This window comes from Zonotrichia albicollis, chromosome 3, assembly GCF_047830755.1.
Source record: "Zonotrichia albicollis isolate bZonAlb1 chromosome 3, bZonAlb1.hap1, whole genome shotgun sequence".
Lineage (NCBI taxonomy): Eukaryota > Metazoa > Chordata > Aves > Passeriformes > Passerellidae > Zonotrichia > Zonotrichia albicollis.
Window position 1 is genome coordinate 60,358,744 of NC_133821.1, and position 20,400 is coordinate 60,379,143.

At 37.9% G+C, this 20,400-nt stretch overlaps 1 protein-coding gene across 7 annotated transcripts in view; it reads right to left on the reverse strand.

Annotated features, from left to right (window-relative positions):
• Positions 1-20,400, reverse strand: part of UTRN (utrophin) — a 347,871-nt gene that overhangs the window by 224,774 nt on the left and 102,697 nt on the right. For all 7 annotated transcript variants that reach the window (XM_074537592.1, XM_074537591.1, XM_074537590.1 and 4 more), the window contains 13 exons: positions 18,471-18,683; positions 14,503-14,616; positions 13,536-13,691; positions 12,490-12,660; positions 10,069-10,248; positions 8,388-8,522; positions 7,749-7,898; positions 6,186-6,347; positions 5,736-5,864; positions 5,126-5,299; positions 4,394-4,549; positions 2,874-3,044; positions 822-1,001 (listed from right to left, as the gene is read on the reverse strand). In XM_074537592.1, the coding sequence (XP_074393693.1) occupies positions 822-1,001; positions 2,874-3,044; positions 4,394-4,549; positions 5,126-5,299; positions 5,736-5,864; positions 6,186-6,347; positions 7,749-7,898; positions 8,388-8,522; positions 10,069-10,248; positions 12,490-12,660; positions 13,536-13,691; positions 14,503-14,616; positions 18,471-18,683 (2,091 nt within the window). The remainder of the gene's footprint in view (positions 1-821; positions 1,002-2,873; positions 3,045-4,393; positions 4,550-5,125; positions 5,300-5,735; positions 5,865-6,185; positions 6,348-7,748; positions 7,899-8,387; positions 8,523-10,068; positions 10,249-12,489; positions 12,661-13,535; positions 13,692-14,502; positions 14,617-18,470; positions 18,684-20,400) is intronic.

The window sequence follows — 20,400 nt, forward strand, 5'->3', positions numbered from 1 at the left end:
GATATAGAGAGCACAGACAATACTTGTCACCAGATGTAAAAATAATCTAGAAGTATTTAGTTATGGATCATCCTTACAGCATTTACACATAAAGGTAAACTACCTGACTATTCCTAACATGGAATTGGATTACAAAATTAACACTTATCACCTGCAACAGGAACTGCACAGGAGGCACAGGGCTCACCATCCATTCATACACTAAAGTTTCCACAACTCCTGCCTTCTGAAGTCACTGATATGGGATGATTGTCATAACTACCTAAACAACACCAAAATATCTTATTTATATAAAAGCATCAGTCTGATACAAATTCAGTTGTAGACTGTTTCATGTCCATTTAGCTTAATTAGCAGCTTTAGGTGTATAATATGCTTAGCCTTTTATTTGATCAGTCAAATAGATGTTGTTGCCATACTTGAACACTTGCAGTTATGGTCTGTCCAAAAGAGCAATAGACTGACAGAGTCACAAGTGCTTTGCTGAACACCATTACAAAGTTATCCATTGTCCATTAAATAGCCACCATTCAGGTCTCAAGGAAATTTATCAACACAAACCACTGTCCATGTTGGAGCTGGCACAGAGGCTGAATATTCAGGCTGAAAAAAGAACAGGACATGCAGCAGCTCAGTTTCCAACTTCCTCATGACTTACCTCTCCATCTACAGCATAAAGAGATATCCATTCCACATTCTTTAAATGCATAAGGCATCATGGAAGCTTCACTTTACAGTGAAGTGAGACAATTGACAACTCCAACTGCTGCAAAGAGGTGCAAAGAGAGCTACCCTGAATATTTCTCATGCATGCAACTTACCAACAAGGTGTCACACCAGTCCTCAGTCCATGTTCGAACTCTGCTCCAACCAGCATTAAGGACACACAGCTTCTCCTCCAGGACAGTCTCACTCCCTTCCACCAGAGACTGGAGTGCAGTGCAACTTTCTGTGATGCTCTTCAGATCAGCCTTCCTCCTCTCTAGCTCTCTCAGCACATTCTGAAACAAGTTCATCCATTAAAACTGCACTGGTCCCAGACACAAAGGAGGCAGATTTTTACCTCCACAGGAAACAAATATATTGTAGGTGATCTTCCCTTGTGGAAAGAATTACATCAACTGTAATTGTCTTCTGTTTTCTCTGTAGGTAGTGATCTCATTTTTTAAGAGAGAGTGAGAGCACAATGCATGTAAGTGTCCTGAGCAACTTAGGGACTCTTGGTCTGTTGTCTTAGATCATGTTCACTGTTTCTTTTCATTATGTAAGTAAAGTAAATGCATCACACTACACTGCAAGCCCATTTTTAAAAGGCTTTTTTCTGCATTGTAAAGCACAAAAAACAAATTTCAAGAGACACTCTGGATCCTCTGTATCTTTTCCTATTAAAGTGCTTTTACAGTTGGCAATAACGAGAAACGTGGTAGGCCAATGCTAAATATTTTTTTGGGAACCATCACAACTCATTACTGCAGATGTTCAATTCAGTGGCTACATTATACAGAACCCTACTGTTATATTATCTATATAGAGATATTTAAATATATGTATCTTTAGCTCTACCCTTTTTCCCAAGTCATCTCTGCTTTCAAGTATTTTTTAATCTAAAAACCCCACCTTTTTTTGAAAGTATGCATACTGACATGCAAACTAAGCAATATGTCATCTCTTATATATCAGAACACAGTTTCCATGTGGAAAACAGACCTTTTGCCATATAAGATCACCAATTATTATTGATGGTATCTGCCGGCTTAGAAAGTTCTTTGATGCCAGTGTACAGTGTGGTGAAGAATGCACTTAATCACAGCCAGTGTCTGGAGCTCCTTGAACATACTATCTATGAAGTAACTTATCACTTTATCATAACTTATTATCTTAGAAACAGAATCAAATACTCATGTTACTACATTTTAAAATTGCCTCTAGAAAACTTGAAAACAGAAAGGACAACTTCGTATGCAACAACATATAGGACTTGTCCTCCTGCTGGTGCAGCATAAGAGTCTTTATTTGGATGGGTTACAAATGTATGGTACACTTCCAATAAGGATTCACAAGTTTGTTTGGAGAGAAATATTGGGGATACTGCCACAGCAAAATCCTAGCACTAACAATTGCTAGTCCTGATTGAAATGACTGAGAACAGGTTACATTAGACAAGTTTGCAATTTGGTGAGTTTTCAAGTTTTAAGACTGCAGATAGACCCACTCCAGAAGTAAAAGGTGACAGAAAACAAAAACTAGAAAGGTCAGTACTGCTGAATTGTATCAACTGACACTTGCTGGTAACTCCTAGTAATATCCAAATTTCTACAGTGGGAGAAAATACAATTACTCTGAAGAAAGTAACATATTTGCCTGTTTCAATTAAAAGCTAACTTGTAGGTGAAAGAAAATAAGGAATTACAGTGGTCTCTTATTTTGCAAAGTCACAATTTTGAAGGCAAAGCTGTTTCAATGAAAAGTTACAAACTCAATTTTTCATTTAATGCACTTTTCATTCAATGCAATTTCAGTTTGTTCTACTAGTAAAATATTTGACCCAGTCCATAATTATATTTGTTGATAATTTTAAGAATATTATAATTTTGAAATGTGTAAGAGATACAGTAACTCCTAAATACCCATTAGTACCAAATATGTAGAAGTATCTTAAATATTTCACTGGCATTTAAGGTTGGTACAAAATGCCTGAGATGAAACAGATCAGACTGAGTAGGGTACTCTATATGAACTACTGATTCTACTAAAATTTCAGGATGTGGGAGATTTAAGAACAAGTTACAGGGATTTCAATTCACAGCCACTTCTACATAGTATTGCCATAATGTCAGAAATTGTTTCTACCAATATTTAGTAAGCATGCTTACTTTGGCCCAGGCAATTTCTGAATCTAGATCAGAAAGCAAGCTCTCTGAGGTGGATTTCTGCACGAGGTCAGCTTCAGTGGTAGCCAGCCACTCTGACAGAGAGGCAGACTCCTTCCTCATTTTGCGTGCCAGCTGAGTTGCTCTTTCCAGGTCTTGTTTTCCTTCTGTCACCTACAAAAAAAAAAAAAACCAAAAAAAAAAAGAAAGAAAAGAAAATTAGATTTTAAAAGACAGCAAATGCAAAAGTGCTAGCCAGCTAAAATATCCACCTAAATATATAAAATCCTTGCACCTTTAAACTGTCTTGCTTCAAGGAAGGACCCTAAAAGGAAAGATTATAAGCATCTGTATCTTACTATATGACAGAGAATATATAAAAATAATTTTAAATTGAGATACATCTAAAGGAGATAAAGAAACCTGCATATCAATTTATTTATAGCTAGCAATCACCAAACTGATATTTATCACTTTATTTTGGTCCTTTAGCTGAAACTCAAAGGAATGTAGAGTCTAGTCACTCACATAGGTAAAATTCAATTCCTCCTAGTAATTTGTAAGGGCTGCTAGCAGAAAATTGTAAAGAAAAATTTCACTGAAAATCTAGTCTACCCTTAAAAACATATCAGTAACCTAAATATGAAATTTGATGTTTGTCACAGTAAAATAATTTGTATTTCACACCAGTTACACAACTAGTCTGGTGAGATTTTAACACAGACTTGAGAAGAATTCCAAGCATCATAGTCAGAATCAATTGACATTTCACAATATTGTGCTCTGTTCTCTGCTCAGAAATAAAAATCATAACATTATACTGCAAGTAACTCTGCCTTTCCACTTTTTCTTAATTTCTTATCTACATGCCTTCTAGAATCCACAGCTTCCTGGATATTCCCAAATTCACAACTGCAAAATTTCCTAGGACCCATTCCGAGATATTCCAAGACTGATCCTTTACCCCCAGCTTAATTAATGGAGCACTGAACAAACACAAATCCACTTGGGATTCCACCTTAATTTAGGTAGAGAGTCCTACCTGCCCAGTAAGGGTTTAACCATTTTTAAACATTTCTCTTAGATAAGTAAATATTCAACTAATAAGAAAATTATGCAATATTTAATGCAGTTCATAGGAAATACAGGTTTGCCTGCATTTTCTGTTTCACACTGAGAGCAACCATTTAGATGGACTACAATTCAAAGCCATCATGACACTCAAAAAACCTGAGGTTGACTTACACTTCTCACATGATAATCTGACCATAAATTATCTTAAAGGACTTTAATGAATGGTAGGTCAGATTTTCCAGGGCAATCAAAACTCTGTGAACCTTTCTTTCTTCAAGGTTACCTCTCCTCCAGGGAGGTATGTGCAATGTTTAATCTCTCAAATGATTGCTCCTGGATGCAGCAACTAACCTACATATTATCAGCTTTAGAATCAAACTTGAAAAACCATCTAACAGCAGAGAAATGACATGCAGACAAATATTCATATATTTATTTGTTTTTCTTACCTGTGCCCCCAAGTCATTGTAAAGAAATTTCAGTGCTGTCAGTTGTTCATCCATCCCTTTAGGATTATCCGTTTGCTGCTTCTGCACAATTTGCCTTCCTGTCTTGATGACAGTTTCAACTTCTAATTTCACTTCACTGAGGGTCTTATAGAGTTTCTGAAAGCACAAATGTGAATATTGGTGATCAATTTGTAGTGCAGGTTTTCTGACTGCTTCCTTTGAGAACCTTAACTTCAAATCGCACCTAAATTCTGATTTCTGAATTAATAGCAATATCTGACATGAAGATTCCAAACTTCTGATGATATTTTATTCTGATAAATATCCTGATAACATTTTATTCTAGTCTTTATTTTCAAAAATTAATAAGATCAATAATTTAACAATGTTTACTCCAAGGCTAATATTGTGATCTGTACTTCATCTTAGTATTTTGTTTTGATCAAATACTAATGACTGTGATGCTTCTCCAGAACATAAGGATGAACCAGGGAAGGGAGTTCATAAAAACTCAGCTGTTCCACCATATTTATGATCAACAGCCCACTGCTTTTATGTCCTACAAGAATATGAGGTTTCTAGTTATCAAGTGCTCTCTTAGCACTTTCCAATGAGCTGCAATAAGTTCCATGATGACTTTAAGCAAAATTTCCTCAGGAGAGAGTTTAAGCAACAAGAACTAGAAGAAAAAGAAGCACCCCCTAGGATGAGTCATGAACATTGGATACATACCATGCACTTCTCCAAGTGAGCTTGGATTACATCTGGGTCAGTATCCTTCACATCCAAGACATGAAGTTCTGCTTTTACACCATCCAACACCCGCTTGCAATCTAACATGCGCTGCTCAAAGTTGGCTGGTTTCTGGAAAAGCTGATACTTTGTACATACTTCACGCAGCTTTCTCTGTTTTAATGAATATTACATTGAAAGATGGTTTTCAATTAGTACCTGCACTTCAAAAAGCAACCTTTAAAGCATCTCACACCACAGATTATAACTCATCATGCCACCACAAATCCATATATACGGAATTTTGGCTTGGCAAATAATGGTGCCATCACCTATTCCTATTCTCTACCTGAGGTGCAAGAGAGATCTCATTCTGTATCATACACTAAAAATATCCATTCTACTCTCATACCGAGACTTGTTGACTTTCTGCACTTATCCCATGACCCGTGTGAAATTTAATCTGCCTTGTTCAATTCATCTAGGGCTGTTTGTATCCTTATGAAAGCACATAAAAGCACATACTATTTTCTTCTGAGGTTCACCTGACTGCACCAAACAATTTACAGGCTGACATGGCAGGGTGTAAGGGTGAGTCTCACGTCTTTACCTGCAAAGCATCCAGCTGAGTTCCACCACGGGGAGACCTGCATTCAGGAGAAGCAGGAGGGAAAGAGCGAGTACTTTTCTTCAGCTCCTCTAAGGTGGATTCATGAGCTGCAATCTCAGCTTGAATTTTCTGCCATATCACAGAATCAGGAAAGAAACACATTACAAAATTGCTTGCAGAAAGAGGAAGGGGAACTTTCTTACCACCCACCAGAAGTAAATCTACTCTATAAAACTTAAACACCACCAGGTTTATTTTAAGTATTCTGCCTTTGACGACAGATTGCTAAATTGAAAACTGCTGCTATTCAATACAACCTTAAAAAAATAAAACCTTCCAGATTACAGAAGATAACACCTAATGCATCAACACAGGACTGAAATTTATTAGACTGAGCACTATCATCAAACGTTTCCAAAAGTTTTGTAGTGGAGGGCTATACAGAAATACCTGGGCCTCCTGGGGCATCTGAAAGGCATCTATCCTGTCAGTCAGGTAAGATGTCAGCTGTCTATCCAGATCTCCTAAACTTTCCTGCAAGACCTGCAGCATGTGGTCGGTTTCTCGCATGGTCTGAAGCTGTTGTTCCAGGGCGATCTGTCGGCTCACCGCCTGAGCAGGACAGAAAGGTGAGACAAAATGCAGCAGTAATTCAACACAAATCACAGAAGACTTCCTCAAAACAAGAAGGAGAGACCAGAAAAGATCCTACACCTGGAGGACTGGCTAAAAAGCATCCTAGAAAGCAGCAATTTTTGAAGCTTGCTGTGGCTTCTGAACCAGCAACTGACAAGCAGTGGAACAGAAGGAGAGTTCTGCTGCTACATACATATGAGAAGCAAAAGCACACCTCTCCTACTACCTCGGTAAGAAAGCATTCTGTTAAAACCACACCACTTTCAAAAACTAGCTGTTCAATGGGAAACAGGAACTTTGCAATAGACCACAGATCACTGTTGTTTGATATTCACACTGTTAATATTCACATTTCCTTTCAAAACAATAAACTCATTTGGTTATACTGTCAAAACAGAAGTTCACAGTTTTTTCACTTTATTGCTGCTTCCTTTAACAGCATCGGAAATGTCACTTCCAGCACAGAAACACAAATTCCCCACTACCAGCACATGCATGCACAGACCCGTGCATGTGCACACACACAGATGTGGAGAGATGTCAAAAGCCCAGTGTGCCAGCGCTGCAGCTGCCAAAGCAAACAGGTTTTTATATGCCAAACCAGTTGTAACAGGAAAAACAGCAGTCAATACTAACTTAAATGCCAGCACATAGCCCCCAGCTGAGGGCACTGCATTCATGTTGCTCATTGTAATGAGGATGAACTGAAATTCCCTCTGTGATTATATTTTTTCATCAGTGACAGAAAACTCCCATCCTACAATTTGGCAGGGGCCTGTATTACCAGGATACAGAACACAAATTACAAACCTGTGCTACCTGAAATACAGCTAGTCTTCCTCTACTTATTAAATCTATAAAAGACTAGACTGAAGTAGGGAGAAGAGGAAGAGGACAACCTAATGGATGAGTAATGAAAAGAATGTTTTCCTCCTGTTCCTTGTTTCAGCATGACTTCTTCCTAGCTATTTCTGAGTGGAAATGTCACTTACACTCCTTTTTTACACTCCTTTTCACACTCTCTTTTACAGTTCGCGAGAAAATCACCAGTATTTATGGCAGTAGCAAGGCAATATTAAATTGTTAATATTGACCTGTTCCTTGATTTTGGAATTGCCTTTTTGTCAAAATTATCTAAAAAATACCAGGGCATCCCTGCAGTGCAAGTTTGCAAAACAAACTTCACTCATGTAAGAAAAAATAGAAAGGCGTCTTGCTCTTCGGATATTTTTACAAATTAAAAACAGCTGACACCAATGATGCTATTTATTCTTTTCCTGTATTGCAGTCTGGTATCTTTGAATTCAGCTAAAAAGAATCATTTCAGACTTGAGCTGAAAAATCCAGCCTACTTCAACCCTCACCCCAAGTTCTTACCAAGTGACTCAACTCCTCATAGCGGGCATTGAAAGCTTCCAGTTTTTCACTGATGATGTCATCAAGAATCCCTCCATCAATCAATGTCTGCCCAAGTTCCCGAATCTGGGTTCGGTTATCAGCTGGGTGACGCAGGACTGATTCCAGGGACTAATTAGAAAAAGTTTTAAAGGTCAAGACATTGAATATTACTGCATTTTCAGAGCTGGAAATCTGGTTGTATACATAAGTTTCACACTTCAACTGTCTTGAGAGTGCTCTAAAATCATAAATCAGTTATGGCTTAATTCATAATGGCACAGAGGTGATTTTACTTTAGATTATCAAACTTCACAGCACTTTTTGCCTACTTTCATAATTTCAGACCACCAAAGCCCTGGAAGGAATTAACCAATTTACACAGGCCAGGAGAGAGAATACAATTTTATCACAGTACCAAGCATGGCACTATCACATACAGTAAAAGTCCACTTTTGGTGGAGACTCTTACAAATCTCCATTTTCAATTCAGATTAATATGTTCATTTAATGTGAAGAATCAGTATACTCAGCACACTTCAGTATGCTACTGAAGTGCAGAATTTTTTTTTAAATGGAGCTATCTGTAAAATTACTCATCTGATAGAATCATTCTAATACCTCAAGAGCATCATTGACAGCATCCAATTTATCAGGCAGATTTCCTGTCATTTGCACTCTTTCTTCCAGATTGTTTAGCCAAGCTGTTTCTAAATCGAGATACTGAAGCAGCTCAATCCAACAGGACCACACTTCCTAGGAGCAACAGAAAATAAAAGAATTAGCCTAGAATTCCAGGCATACCTCATATACCCTATGAACAACTTAAAGACATATGTCTGAGAAACCACCTAAAAGAGACAAGTAGAAAAATATGAAGAAACATGTCACAGTACAGTATGTTCTAGATAGAAAAACACGCAGCTCTATCAGGAAGATACAGAGAAAGGAGCATAGCAGTCACTAAATAAACTTGTGTTAAAACTATCACTGACAAAGATTCATGTAACTATGCAAGAATGTAACAAAATGCATCCCATCATCTTTGAAAAACAGGACACACACACTCTACCCCAGACCATAATGTCTTGTCCTAATTATTACTGGATTTTAACCTTTAATTTTTGGTAAATTCCTTTTTGCCTTTTTGGAAGACACGTGGATCAGTAACAGGTCAGTGAGACAAGTTTACTTATTTGCAGAAGCACCAAATACAATTATAAAAACAAATCTAGATGGTGTCTCAGATTCCAAATACATCATTTCAAAGCAAAGTAATCTTGGAAAGGAGTAAAATGCATTTATGCTGAAGCTACTATACTCAGACATTATCAATGTCCTTCTCCACTTGCCTCTTGTGCCACCTGCCTTCATTTTACAGAATCACAGAATCACTTAAGTCGGAAAAGATCTGAGATCATCCAATTCCAATCTGTGACTAAACACCACCTTGTCAACAAGACCATGACATTAAATGCCACATCCATTCTTGCCTTAAACACCTTCAGGGACAGTGACTCCACCACCTCTCTGGGCAGCCCACTCCAATGTTTAATCATTCTTTCTGTGAAGAATGAATCTTCCCAATGCCCAACACAAACCTCATCGGGAACACCTTGAAGCCATTTCCTCTCATTCTGTCACTGGCCTCAGAGAAGAGGCCAAACCTCTTATTCTGGCTACACTCTCCTTTCAAGTAGTTGTAGAGAGCAATAAGGTCACCCCTCAGCCTCCTTTTCTTCACACTAAACACCCCCAGCTCCCTCAGGAGCACCTCATAGCATTTGTGCTCCAAACCTTCTAACCCGCTTTGCTGCCCAATGTCCCACTTTTAGCGACAGGCCCAGAACTGGACAATGCACTCAAGGTGTGCCCCACCAGCACCAAGTACATACAGAGGGATAATCACTTCCCCAGCCCTGCTGGCCACGCTACTTCTAACACAGGCCAAGATGCCATTCTGCTGGCTCACATTCCCTGGGTGTGTATCAGCATCCTTGGGCCCTTTTTTCATTGGACATCTTCCAGCCATTCTTTTAGGCTGTAGCACTACATGGGGTTGTTGTGATCCAAGTGCAGCACCTGGCACTTGGTCTTGTTGAACCTCATTCCTTTGGCTTCAGCCCACCAAATCAGCCTGTCCAGATTCCTCTGCAGAGCCTTCCTACCCTCCAGCAGATCAATACTCCCACCCAGCTTGGCGTCATCCACAAATTTACTAAGGGTAGACTTGATAACCTCATCCAGAACATCAATGGAGGAATTGAACAGATATTTCTAAGCAGAGAGCTATCATTCTTGCCTCCAAAGTGTGGCATTTCCCCCGGATCCGATTGCACAGTAGCTGGTAGTTCTCCAGCACAACATTCAACTCCGTCGCCAGGTCCTGACCACTGGACGGCACTTTGGTGGCCAACATCTTGATGTTGTCCTTGAGAATCTTCACCCTCACCTCCTTCTGCAACACATCCTCCTTCGCTCTCTGTCAAAAAAACATGTTACACTGTTAACTTTCAATTGCCTCACACTCAGCGACTCACCACTCAAATCACAGATAAGTAGTTTCACATTGGAGATCTTGCTGCCTACGTATTTCTTGGGCCTGGACATAACAAAATACAGCACTAACTTGCATGGAATTCAGGTCATGTTAGCAAGTGGTGAAAGATCCTGTTTTATTAAGTATACAGATATATTTACCATTCATGGTTTGTTCATTAAAAAAACCTATTACTCAAGGCAAAAAAAAAAAAATCAAGTTCAGTGCTATTTCTATCATGCAAATACAAAAAACAAATTTACCAAAAAAATAAAATAGACGTTTGCTAAAAAACAAGTATATGAGGAAGAAAAAGGTAGGGTGAATTTACAGAAATGATATGTCTCAGAGCTCAGTAACTATCTCCCAAACTTATCCAGGAAAGATGATGTAATTACCCAGGACATGTGCAATTACAAAGCTGGGACCTCCCTCACAGCTGTTGGGTAAGGAACACACAAAAAGGACATCTAGAAGAACTCCTTCAATCTAACTACATTCAGAGGAGCCTGGCAACACATTTACAGGGTAAGTACAGTACAACTCCCAACATACAGCTCTGGAGAAACTGTATTGTCACTTGTCAAATTAGCCAGAACTGAGGAAGAAGGATAGCTGGAAGACAGATCAGGCAGACCAGTCTGAGTCTCCCCGCTGAGACAAATAAAAGGCTCCGGAAACTGAGACTGCTCCATATCCTTCTTTTCAGGTTTCAAGAACAATTTTATGAAATTGAAATACTCCTGACAAATAAGACATTGCACTATATAGTAGAATTTAGCACAATTTTTGTATATATATTTCAAGATGTCTTCTAGATATAAGAGAATAAAAAAAGTCAGTTAATAGAATGGCAAAGAATATAAAATTTTGGAAATATATTTTGGAATATTTGGAAATATATTTTATGGCAGGATTTTCAAAAACCACACAGCCTTATCTTAAACTTATTTCTCCTTAAACCTCTTCCTACTGTCAGCAGGAGTTCCACTCTCTGTTCAAATGACAGCATATGCAAAAATGAGCCAAACCCAGAGAGTGCTTTTTCCCAGTCCTATAAGTAGTCCCAGGATAGTATTGTTACTGCAAATGAAAGGGAATTTTAAGTGTTACAATAAGCTTACAGGCTCACTGACATAACTGTCATAATATACACAATATAATCTGGATTTGACAAAGGTAAATGAGCTAAAAGTCTCACAGATTTGCCAATGAAAAGAAGGCTCTTTCTTTTCTTGGCTTGTGTTCAGCCAGCTGTCAGACTATGTGACCTCAAGTGGCTTCAAAGGACATGAATATATTAAAACTCTTGTTAAGGACTGCTTCAAAAGCCCTTCAAAAGGGACAGTTCAAAACTTCAAATGGCTTCATTAAAGTACTTGGAAGGGTGAATTATTTCTTTTAATTGTCCATCAAGTAACAGCACAGTGGATACTTGCTTACAAAGTGTACACAAATAAACCATTTATGAAGCTATGATTGAACTCTTAGGTTAAAAAGCAGGGAATTATTTACTCTGCACATGTTTTCAAGAAAATTATCTGTTCAACTGACAATATTATAATGAGACAAAAATATCTCCTTCCTCTCCATTTACATGGTCACCAGACTCAAAAATAACAGAGGCAGGGACCAGTATCACTCACTGATCCTTGTGGATCTCTTCCAACTAATGATATTAAAAAAAAAAAAACACTGTTCGCAACAGATGATGAACACATTACAAAACACCTGTTTTAAAGTGATTTTCTAAATGTGGAGTTAGAATACTTAGGGGACAAGAAACTAACTGAGATCCAAGTGATAGAAGCAGAAGAATGTTTTCACAACCATTTAGGTAGAAATACAATATGACACTATAGCTTTCTCAAGATTTGTCTCCTGCAAAGTTTTCCCATATTCCTAATGTTTAATATGCTATACATAAAAAAGCCTGGCTCAACAGCTGAGCAAGCTGTTATTTATTATGAACTCCCTATCCCTCATGGCCAAAAAGAACATCTGCTTTTATAGTTTATGCTTTGAAAATCAAAAATTCCACACAGCCAAGATGAAAAATACCACTAGTCTTGTCATGACCTGAGCTCCTTTCCACAAATATAATTCCATAAAAGGTCAACCCCCAAAGCTTTAAGGTTCTGTTTCTCTTTAATCAGGCCTCTACAATGAGCTGGCATTGCTGACCTTCATTTCCTCTACTGCATTCTCTAGCTCTTCAGGGGACTTGTATTCAAAATCTTTCTCCAAATATTCTTCTTCAGCTTGGGTCATCCATTCTTGCATCTCTGCCAAATCCTTCTTCAGATTTACAGCTTTTTCCTGACTTTCAGACAGGCGATTTTTCTGACTAATGATCTAGAATCCAAGGCAGAGAAAGAAATAGCAGTTTTGTCCTTGTACATGTGAAAAAACACAAGTCTTTGTTAAAATATTTTAGTACTAAAACATTTTCAGGCCTTTTTAATTAATGGAGCACTTTTACATGCACACACAAACTTATGAACCCTTTTTAGCAGATCAAGAAAATCTGAAAGTGAGGGAAGGAGAAATATGATCTTTTTTTCCCTCCTTCATTGAACATAAACTGGTAACAATCCCTGGAAGAAGTCAGACAGAATAAAATCCTCTTCTTATTACAAGTATAGTATAGTTAGATATATCATTATACTGAGCAATAAAAAACTCTTCAGGGCTCACTTCTTTCCACAACCCAGATACTCTGGATTCTATATCAACAGCAAGGCTCTCTAACACAGATTTTCATCAGCAATTGCAACAAAATAAATGTTTCTACTGACAGCAGAAAGCTTCCACCCAAAAGAAACAACCAAATACACCAAATTTGAGTAGTAGTCTATTTATAGCTTTTTACTTTTCAAAGCTGCTTGGAAACCAATAAAAATTATACAGGGACAGCAAAATATTCCAGTCTTCAGAAACAAGAAAAAAAGGTCAGATCTTCCTCCCACGCTCTCCAGAAAAAGCAGCATAAAGCCAAGTGAACAAATTAATTTTTAATTACAAACAATTATAGAATTTATTTTGCTCCTTGCAGTCAGGTACCAAGAAACGTGCGCATTCAAGTTGGGCTTCAGCCACTTTGACAGTGAAACAAGTAAAACATTCCCATCCCACTGTTTCACTGCTTCACCTCCTCTCAATCCTCGCAATTCCACACAACCACGCAGCTGCAGCAACAAGCAAGCACCAGGAACATGTGGAGAACTCACCTGTTTGCTCAGCTTCTCCCACTGAGTCTGGCAGTCTACTAGCCTAGACTTTGTCCAAGCATTTATGCTCGCAATAGGCTGAGCTCTTAAAGCAGCCTCTACTTCTTTCATCTCTTTCAGTGATGGTTCAATTGTCTCCATTTCATTGATAAACATCTAAACACACATCAGAGAAAAGGAATGTTGTTCTTCAGCAAGATTTTACATTCATTTATAATAGTATCAATAATTTTGCAACTTTTAATTATTCCAGAAAAAATTTTTGGAGCAGATCAATGCTGTGATCAGATCAATACCAGACCGCTTAAAATAATCCTTCAGTGATTAAAAATATCACAACTATGCGACTAAAGAACAAAGTACAGCTTGCCATACACAGCGTAAACTTTTTCATATGCCAACCATCAACATCAAAACAACACAAGTTTGAAGATTACATGCACTAAATATTCTATTTCTGGTGTACCTCAATTTATATTCTTCTCCAGGAAAAAAGCATTTGAAGGTACATTCTAATTACTGTAAGACAAAATTCTACCTAAATGTGATCATTATGTGACACTGACTAGCCAGGAATCTTCCTTGCAAAATTCTAAACTCTAGGAATTTGATCAGTTGTTTGTATCTTACTTTCAAGCTACACTTAGAAATTTAATGCAGAAGGCATTTTTCACCCACAGATTCAATTCCCTAATCACAAAAAATTGGGCAAAATATATAAGCCTTTTATAGAGGAAATAATGCCAACTTGTAAATAGGTATTTATAACTACATTGAAGATCTTAAAAAAGCACAAAATATTATAGCTGCAAAAAAAAAGAAATCAAGTCAAACATGCCCTGAAGAAATATAAAACTATTTTTCTGGTGGGCTTAATGTGCTATAAACAGTACTTAATACAAAGAAAATAATAAAGAAGTGATGCTACTTGTTATTTCAAAAGACTCCTTATAAGAGCAAAACTCACTGTGCACTGGTCAAGTTGCCTTTGAAGCCCTTCAGTATCCCCTTGAACAGCCTTTTCTGTCATCAAGAAGTCTTTCACTCCATCCATCCACTTCTGAACAACTTTAGAGTCAGTCTAAATCAAATAGAGAAAAGAACACTGATTCATTGCTGTGATGGAGAATGTATGGCTGTTGCACTTCAACTTCTAGCAGCTTGCAAAGGGTGTTCTACAAGCTGCTGGCATAGTCTTAGTTTGGAATCAGACCAACTTTTGTTGAATTTTTGGGTTTGTTTTATTGGGCTTTTTGGGGGGAAGAAGAGCATTCTAAATTTCTCTGTTCTCAAATTTATATGAATATTAAATTCATAATAGTGATATTCTTCCATCCACTAGAGCATGGTTTAAGTGACACTGAACTGTTCCAGGCTATCCATCACACCAAAGCACAGGATCAGGTAAGGAGGAGAGCATGGTTTCAAGAATTATGTGGTTACTCTTCACATGAAGGATCTGGCTGAAGGCTGGAAATATGCCTAAAATCTATGATAAAAAAAATGCACGACTGTTTCCACACTTGTTTGAAAACTGCACTCCAAAGGAAAAGAGAGGGTCCTATAAAAATTCATATGTGGAAAAGAGGAGTGGACAGTGCTAAACATACTTTTCAGGTAGAAACCATGCTGAGAAAGCCATTTGCATAAGCAAGACACATATAAAAGGAAAAAAAATACAGAGGAACAGACTAATCACTAAAATTAAAAAAAAAAAGCCTAGCTGTTTGAGGCCAATAGTACAATACTGTACTCACTAGAGCAACTCTTGGGGGAAAAAAATAAACACACCCAATTTCAGAATTATGTGATCTAACAATTGGCAGTTCTTATACCCTGCAATGAGGTAGGAAGGGAGGAAGGGAAGAAAGGAGACAGAGGCATTGCTATCTCCTTCCCATGCAGTCTTGGATGTTCCAAATCATCCTTACAAACAAAACCAATACAAAGAGGGCTCTTATTTCCCCTGGTTCAACCAACTTATGAGGCTGACATTTTTTATTAATATAGCTGGACTTTTACTCAAAGTTTTGGACTATTTGGTTGGAGTTTTTGATAGATATCATCTATCCTGACACAATCATCATCATAGAAGAGCTCATCAGCTTCACCTTCTAACTCTGCACGTCACAGAGGAGGAAAGCATACACTTCATTTTCTTAAAAACCTTACACTAACAGTGTTTTCAAGATCAATATATTACGCACTGTTTCTCAAAAAATATCTGCATTAATGAAAACCCATTAGACTAAGTCCATGTTTATTTTTAGATCACTGCTACCATTAGAGGTCAAAGTCATGGCATTTTCTTCATTCCTTTTCTATTTTGATGGAATTTCCTGCAGATGATTAGCCTGAAAATAATTTTCTAAAAAACAGGCCCTATGATGCTTAACAGTGAACCATAGCTTAATGTAAAAAAATATGTATTTATACAGGCTGCCTTTTGACAAGGCACTATAGCACACAACTAATTTAGCATTTTTACATATTTACATATTTATTTACATAAATAGCTGAAGATAATTAAGTGGGATTACTCAAACTTAGACACACATTTAAATAACTTGCTGAATCACAAACCAAGCCTACAAAGTTTAATTAAGTAAATGTTCCTACATTGCACAGGTAAATAATTATCAGTGGTCAGTCAAATAACCAGTGTAGGCTGTTGATGTACAAGAGTTCACAATTTTTAGACATGAACATCCTCGTCATAGAATGGTCTGGGTTGGAACAGACCTTAAAGATCATTCAGTTTCAACCCACCAGCCATGGGTAGGGTCATCTTCCACTAGATGCCATCCAAATGGGCCTTGAACACTTCCATGAATGAAGCATCCACAGCTTCTCTGGACAACAAGTTCCAGTGTCTCACTGCCCTCACAATAAAGAATTTCTTCCTAAAATCTAATCTAAACCTACCCTCTTTCAGTTAAGAGCCCATTATCCCTTGTCCTGTCCCCACAAGCCCATGTGAAAAGTTCTCCTTCATCTCTCAAAGGTTCCCTTTAGGTACTGGAATGCTGCTATAAGGTCTTCCTTATAGATCTTCACTTCTTCAGAATCAGTTTTTGACATTTATTCCAGGCAGGAACAAAGATCAAACATGCTGAATTTCAACTTGTTCACTCCTAGAAAAACCACATGATGTACAGCCATGCAGCAGATTTAAAAGATCTGAGAGTGATACATAATCAAAGACACAGCAAGTCATATATTACTAGAGGTATGATAACAGAATACAAGATAAAGAAAATTTCTTTCAGGAGAAACAAGATGCAAATTTGATAAAATGAGCCTAGTCTACTCCTCCCATCACATGAGTATTACAGTCTACCAGTAAAACATTACTCCCAGTTCATGTCACTAATGTCACACATTGTCAGCTTGGGGGAGCCTCTATCACATCACAAATAACAGAACCAGCTAAACACAGGACTCACAGGCAGATCTGCCATTGACATGCTCATCAAGCTAACAAAGGTATCTTAGTCATTGCTCACCTGTCTGCTCACTGTTAGAATGAAAATATTTACACTGTTTCTTTTCAAAAACCTAAATGTGATGAGTGTTGTTTTGGGAAATGTCAATTTTTAAAGGTGATTTGGGGGGTGAAAAAAGAAACATTAAAAATAAACTAATACTTGCATGTAGTTGAACATAAACCACATGTCGTCCAAGCACTGACATTCACTTCTTCTTTTCTCCCCCATGTAAACTTTTTTCCCCTTTAATAGCCAGGTGCTTCAACTCCTTTTTAGCCAAGGAGATCCTGCCTAGCCATTCTCCAAGCTAATCTTGTGTTTGGCATCTGCACCAGGACCATACACCAAGGCTGCCATACCAATCTTTCCTGCATTACAAGTTATATCCTGGTGTGCCCAGTGTGGTCCACAGCATTTTGATTCAACTTGTTCCAGACTATCATTTTTAATTTATACAGTATTAGACTACAAAAATCTCCATATAGATAAGTACCAAAGGAAAAAATCAGGGAATATGACACAACAGTCCATCCACTGATAGCTTCACAAAACATTTAGAAAACACAAAAATTGCGTACTCAAAAATACAGTTCATAAGACAACACAATGTAAGCCCCATATTTCAACATATAGCACCAGTAGGTACTTCTTTCATCTTCGGTTACTTCATAATTATCATAATGGTTTAATATTAATAAAGCAACTATATAATAATTGCTTCCATTGTTTCTTCTGCTATAATTTCTTTTTTGGCTTCTGTACTTCCTTTTAAGGTAAAGGAAAGTTTCTAGCATCTTGCTCAGGACATAATTCTGTTCTCAGAACAGTGGGATTTTCTGTCTTGCAGAATTTCATAGGCATGTGTATATATTTATAAAATAGGTAGGAGGGCTGAGTAACCTTAATTTTTTAACTGTCCTTCCTGTCACTTCAGAGGCCATGGTTGGAACTGGAAAAGTCACTATACCCAAGCATTTTCCTTATTCACTTTTCTAACTTCCTTGTACTAATTCTTCATGACTGTTCACCAAAACCTTACTTGAAGGAGCAAGTTTTCTGTAGCAGGCATGGAATTACACTTTAAGACTAGTGGGCATCTGACACCAATCACACTGAAGATCATCAGCCCCTACTGGGATTAACAACACAGCTGGCATGCCCTTGACCTTAGCAAAACCTTTGCTTATAAAAAGAGAGGGACTCTAATTTTAAGCGAAAAGTATTTCTGCTAGAAGACAAAATAATATCCTGGGCACATTAAAATTCCACTTCTATGCTGCTACAAATATACTATATATGCTTTCAGCCTCTGCCAGACTAGTGGATCATCAAAATTCCACTTCTCAATCAGTTTCATCTGGACTCCTGCAGGAACACAGAGAAAGAAAGGTCTATAAAGCAAGTGAGTTATGCAAGCAAAAAGAAAAAAAACATCCTTTCATTTTACCTCAAACATTCTCAACTTGGGCATAATTTCCTCCAGTAGTTTAGTATCTTTGGAAAGCTTGGCCTTTAACTTGTCCCAGCGTCCCTGCACATCCTTGAACTCTTTCACGTAGGTGTTTTTTATATCCGAAGATGCATGCTTCTCCAAAGCCTTTGTTTCTTCAGCAAGTTTATCTACCCTGGGCTTCTGGGCTTCCAGTGTCTCACAAACTGTCTATAACAAAAGGAAAAAAAGCCTCCTTCCAGTATTAGCCATACAACAGGTACACACTTACATATAAATCCAAGTACATTAAAAGTTTCATTGTGCAGATGGTCAAGAGTGATACTTGTGCAGACTCAATGAAGAATGATACTCCAGTTACAGCAGTTATTGCAGCAGAGATGTCCAAACAACCTTTTAAACAGCAAAACCTTCAGCTGCTGTACTGGGGCAGCAGCAGAGACTACAGAAGGGGTAGCAAAGCTTGGCCACAAAGCTCAACACGCGCAGGCATCTCCGCCTCCCGTGTGCCGTGCCATACTGGCGCTCGAGTCAACAAAGCAATGGCTGTGCCACACTGCATACTCAGAGCAAACTTCAGTGCAGACAGACCAGGGCCTCAGTATGGTCATATCCCCACAAGTTGGCTTTTTAAAAGCACATGGAAACCAGCTGAGAGTGTTCTTCCAAGCTTTGTAAAGTGAAATATAATGTCTTAGTTGCAAATAAAAGCTCTGGATACTCAAGTTTTGAAAACTACTTTCCCAGATGGGCTACGGGGAAAGATACATTCTGAGTACATTCACTATGACATTGCTGATATAAAGAGTCACTTGATTTGAAAGGGCTAGTTTACTAATATGAAAAACAGCTGCTGAAGGTATAAGCCAAAACATAAAAAATGCTGCCACTTCATTGAACTTATCACTTTGATTACTGTGCTTCAAATTTGCTTAAGAGAATTTCACAATGAACACATGAAATTATAATTAATTTAATGGATTTAATCTTCTAGTATATACATTTAATAGGTACAAGTAGGATGCGTGCATACATATTTTGCTGTATTTTTACTGAGGAAGACTTTTTTTAAAATGTTCACGTTCTCAAATCTACCTTACATTTATCGTGGTTTCTTTTCCTGGAAAATGTAGCAATTCCTCTAAGACAGGTAGAGAGGTAGCAATGAGACTGGGAAGAGGAATGTATGTTTCAGAAAACAAGAGCATTCTGTGCAGGAGACCACAGATGAAGCATTTATCAGTGCCTGCCACAGTGCAGAGAGAGCTGAACTAACCCCAGGTCCACAAGCAGCTCCTCATATACAGTTTGTTCCCCTCTCCTGTCACATGCTAATGTTAAAGCACCTACACTAGCATAGTATGTCCTTTCAGGGTAATTAGTCTCTGAAGAAAACTGGGAAGAAGCAGGAAAAGACAAGCTTCCAAAGGCTAAATGCCATTGCAATTTATCTAGCATATGGACCAGAAAATCTCCATCACGTTTAAACAATACAGAAGCAACACTAAAGAGAAAACCAAAGAATTAAAGTTTGTTTTAATCTCTTAGTTCAAAAAAACCACAAAGCACTAATAACTCTGTTTATTGCACTTCCAAAAATCATCACTCTGCTGAAGAGAGAACGATATAACAACCTCTCTGCACCCAGCAACCAGAGATCCAGAGCTCCTACAGCCTTATTAGGCCACCATACAGGGAAAAACACATGCTTCTGAATGTGGAAGGTGGTAGAGCAGGCAGGGAAGAATTTGATTTTTTTACAAACAAACAAACAAACAAAAAGGGGGGGGAAATACTGGAGATGCAGAATTCTCTCCCTGGAGGGAGGCACATCCCTGCCTCAGTATCTGGTATTTGCAAAGTTGCTGTCATCTATAAATTTTTGTCTACTTTATAAGCACAGCTTCCCTTTGATAGGCAGTCTGGA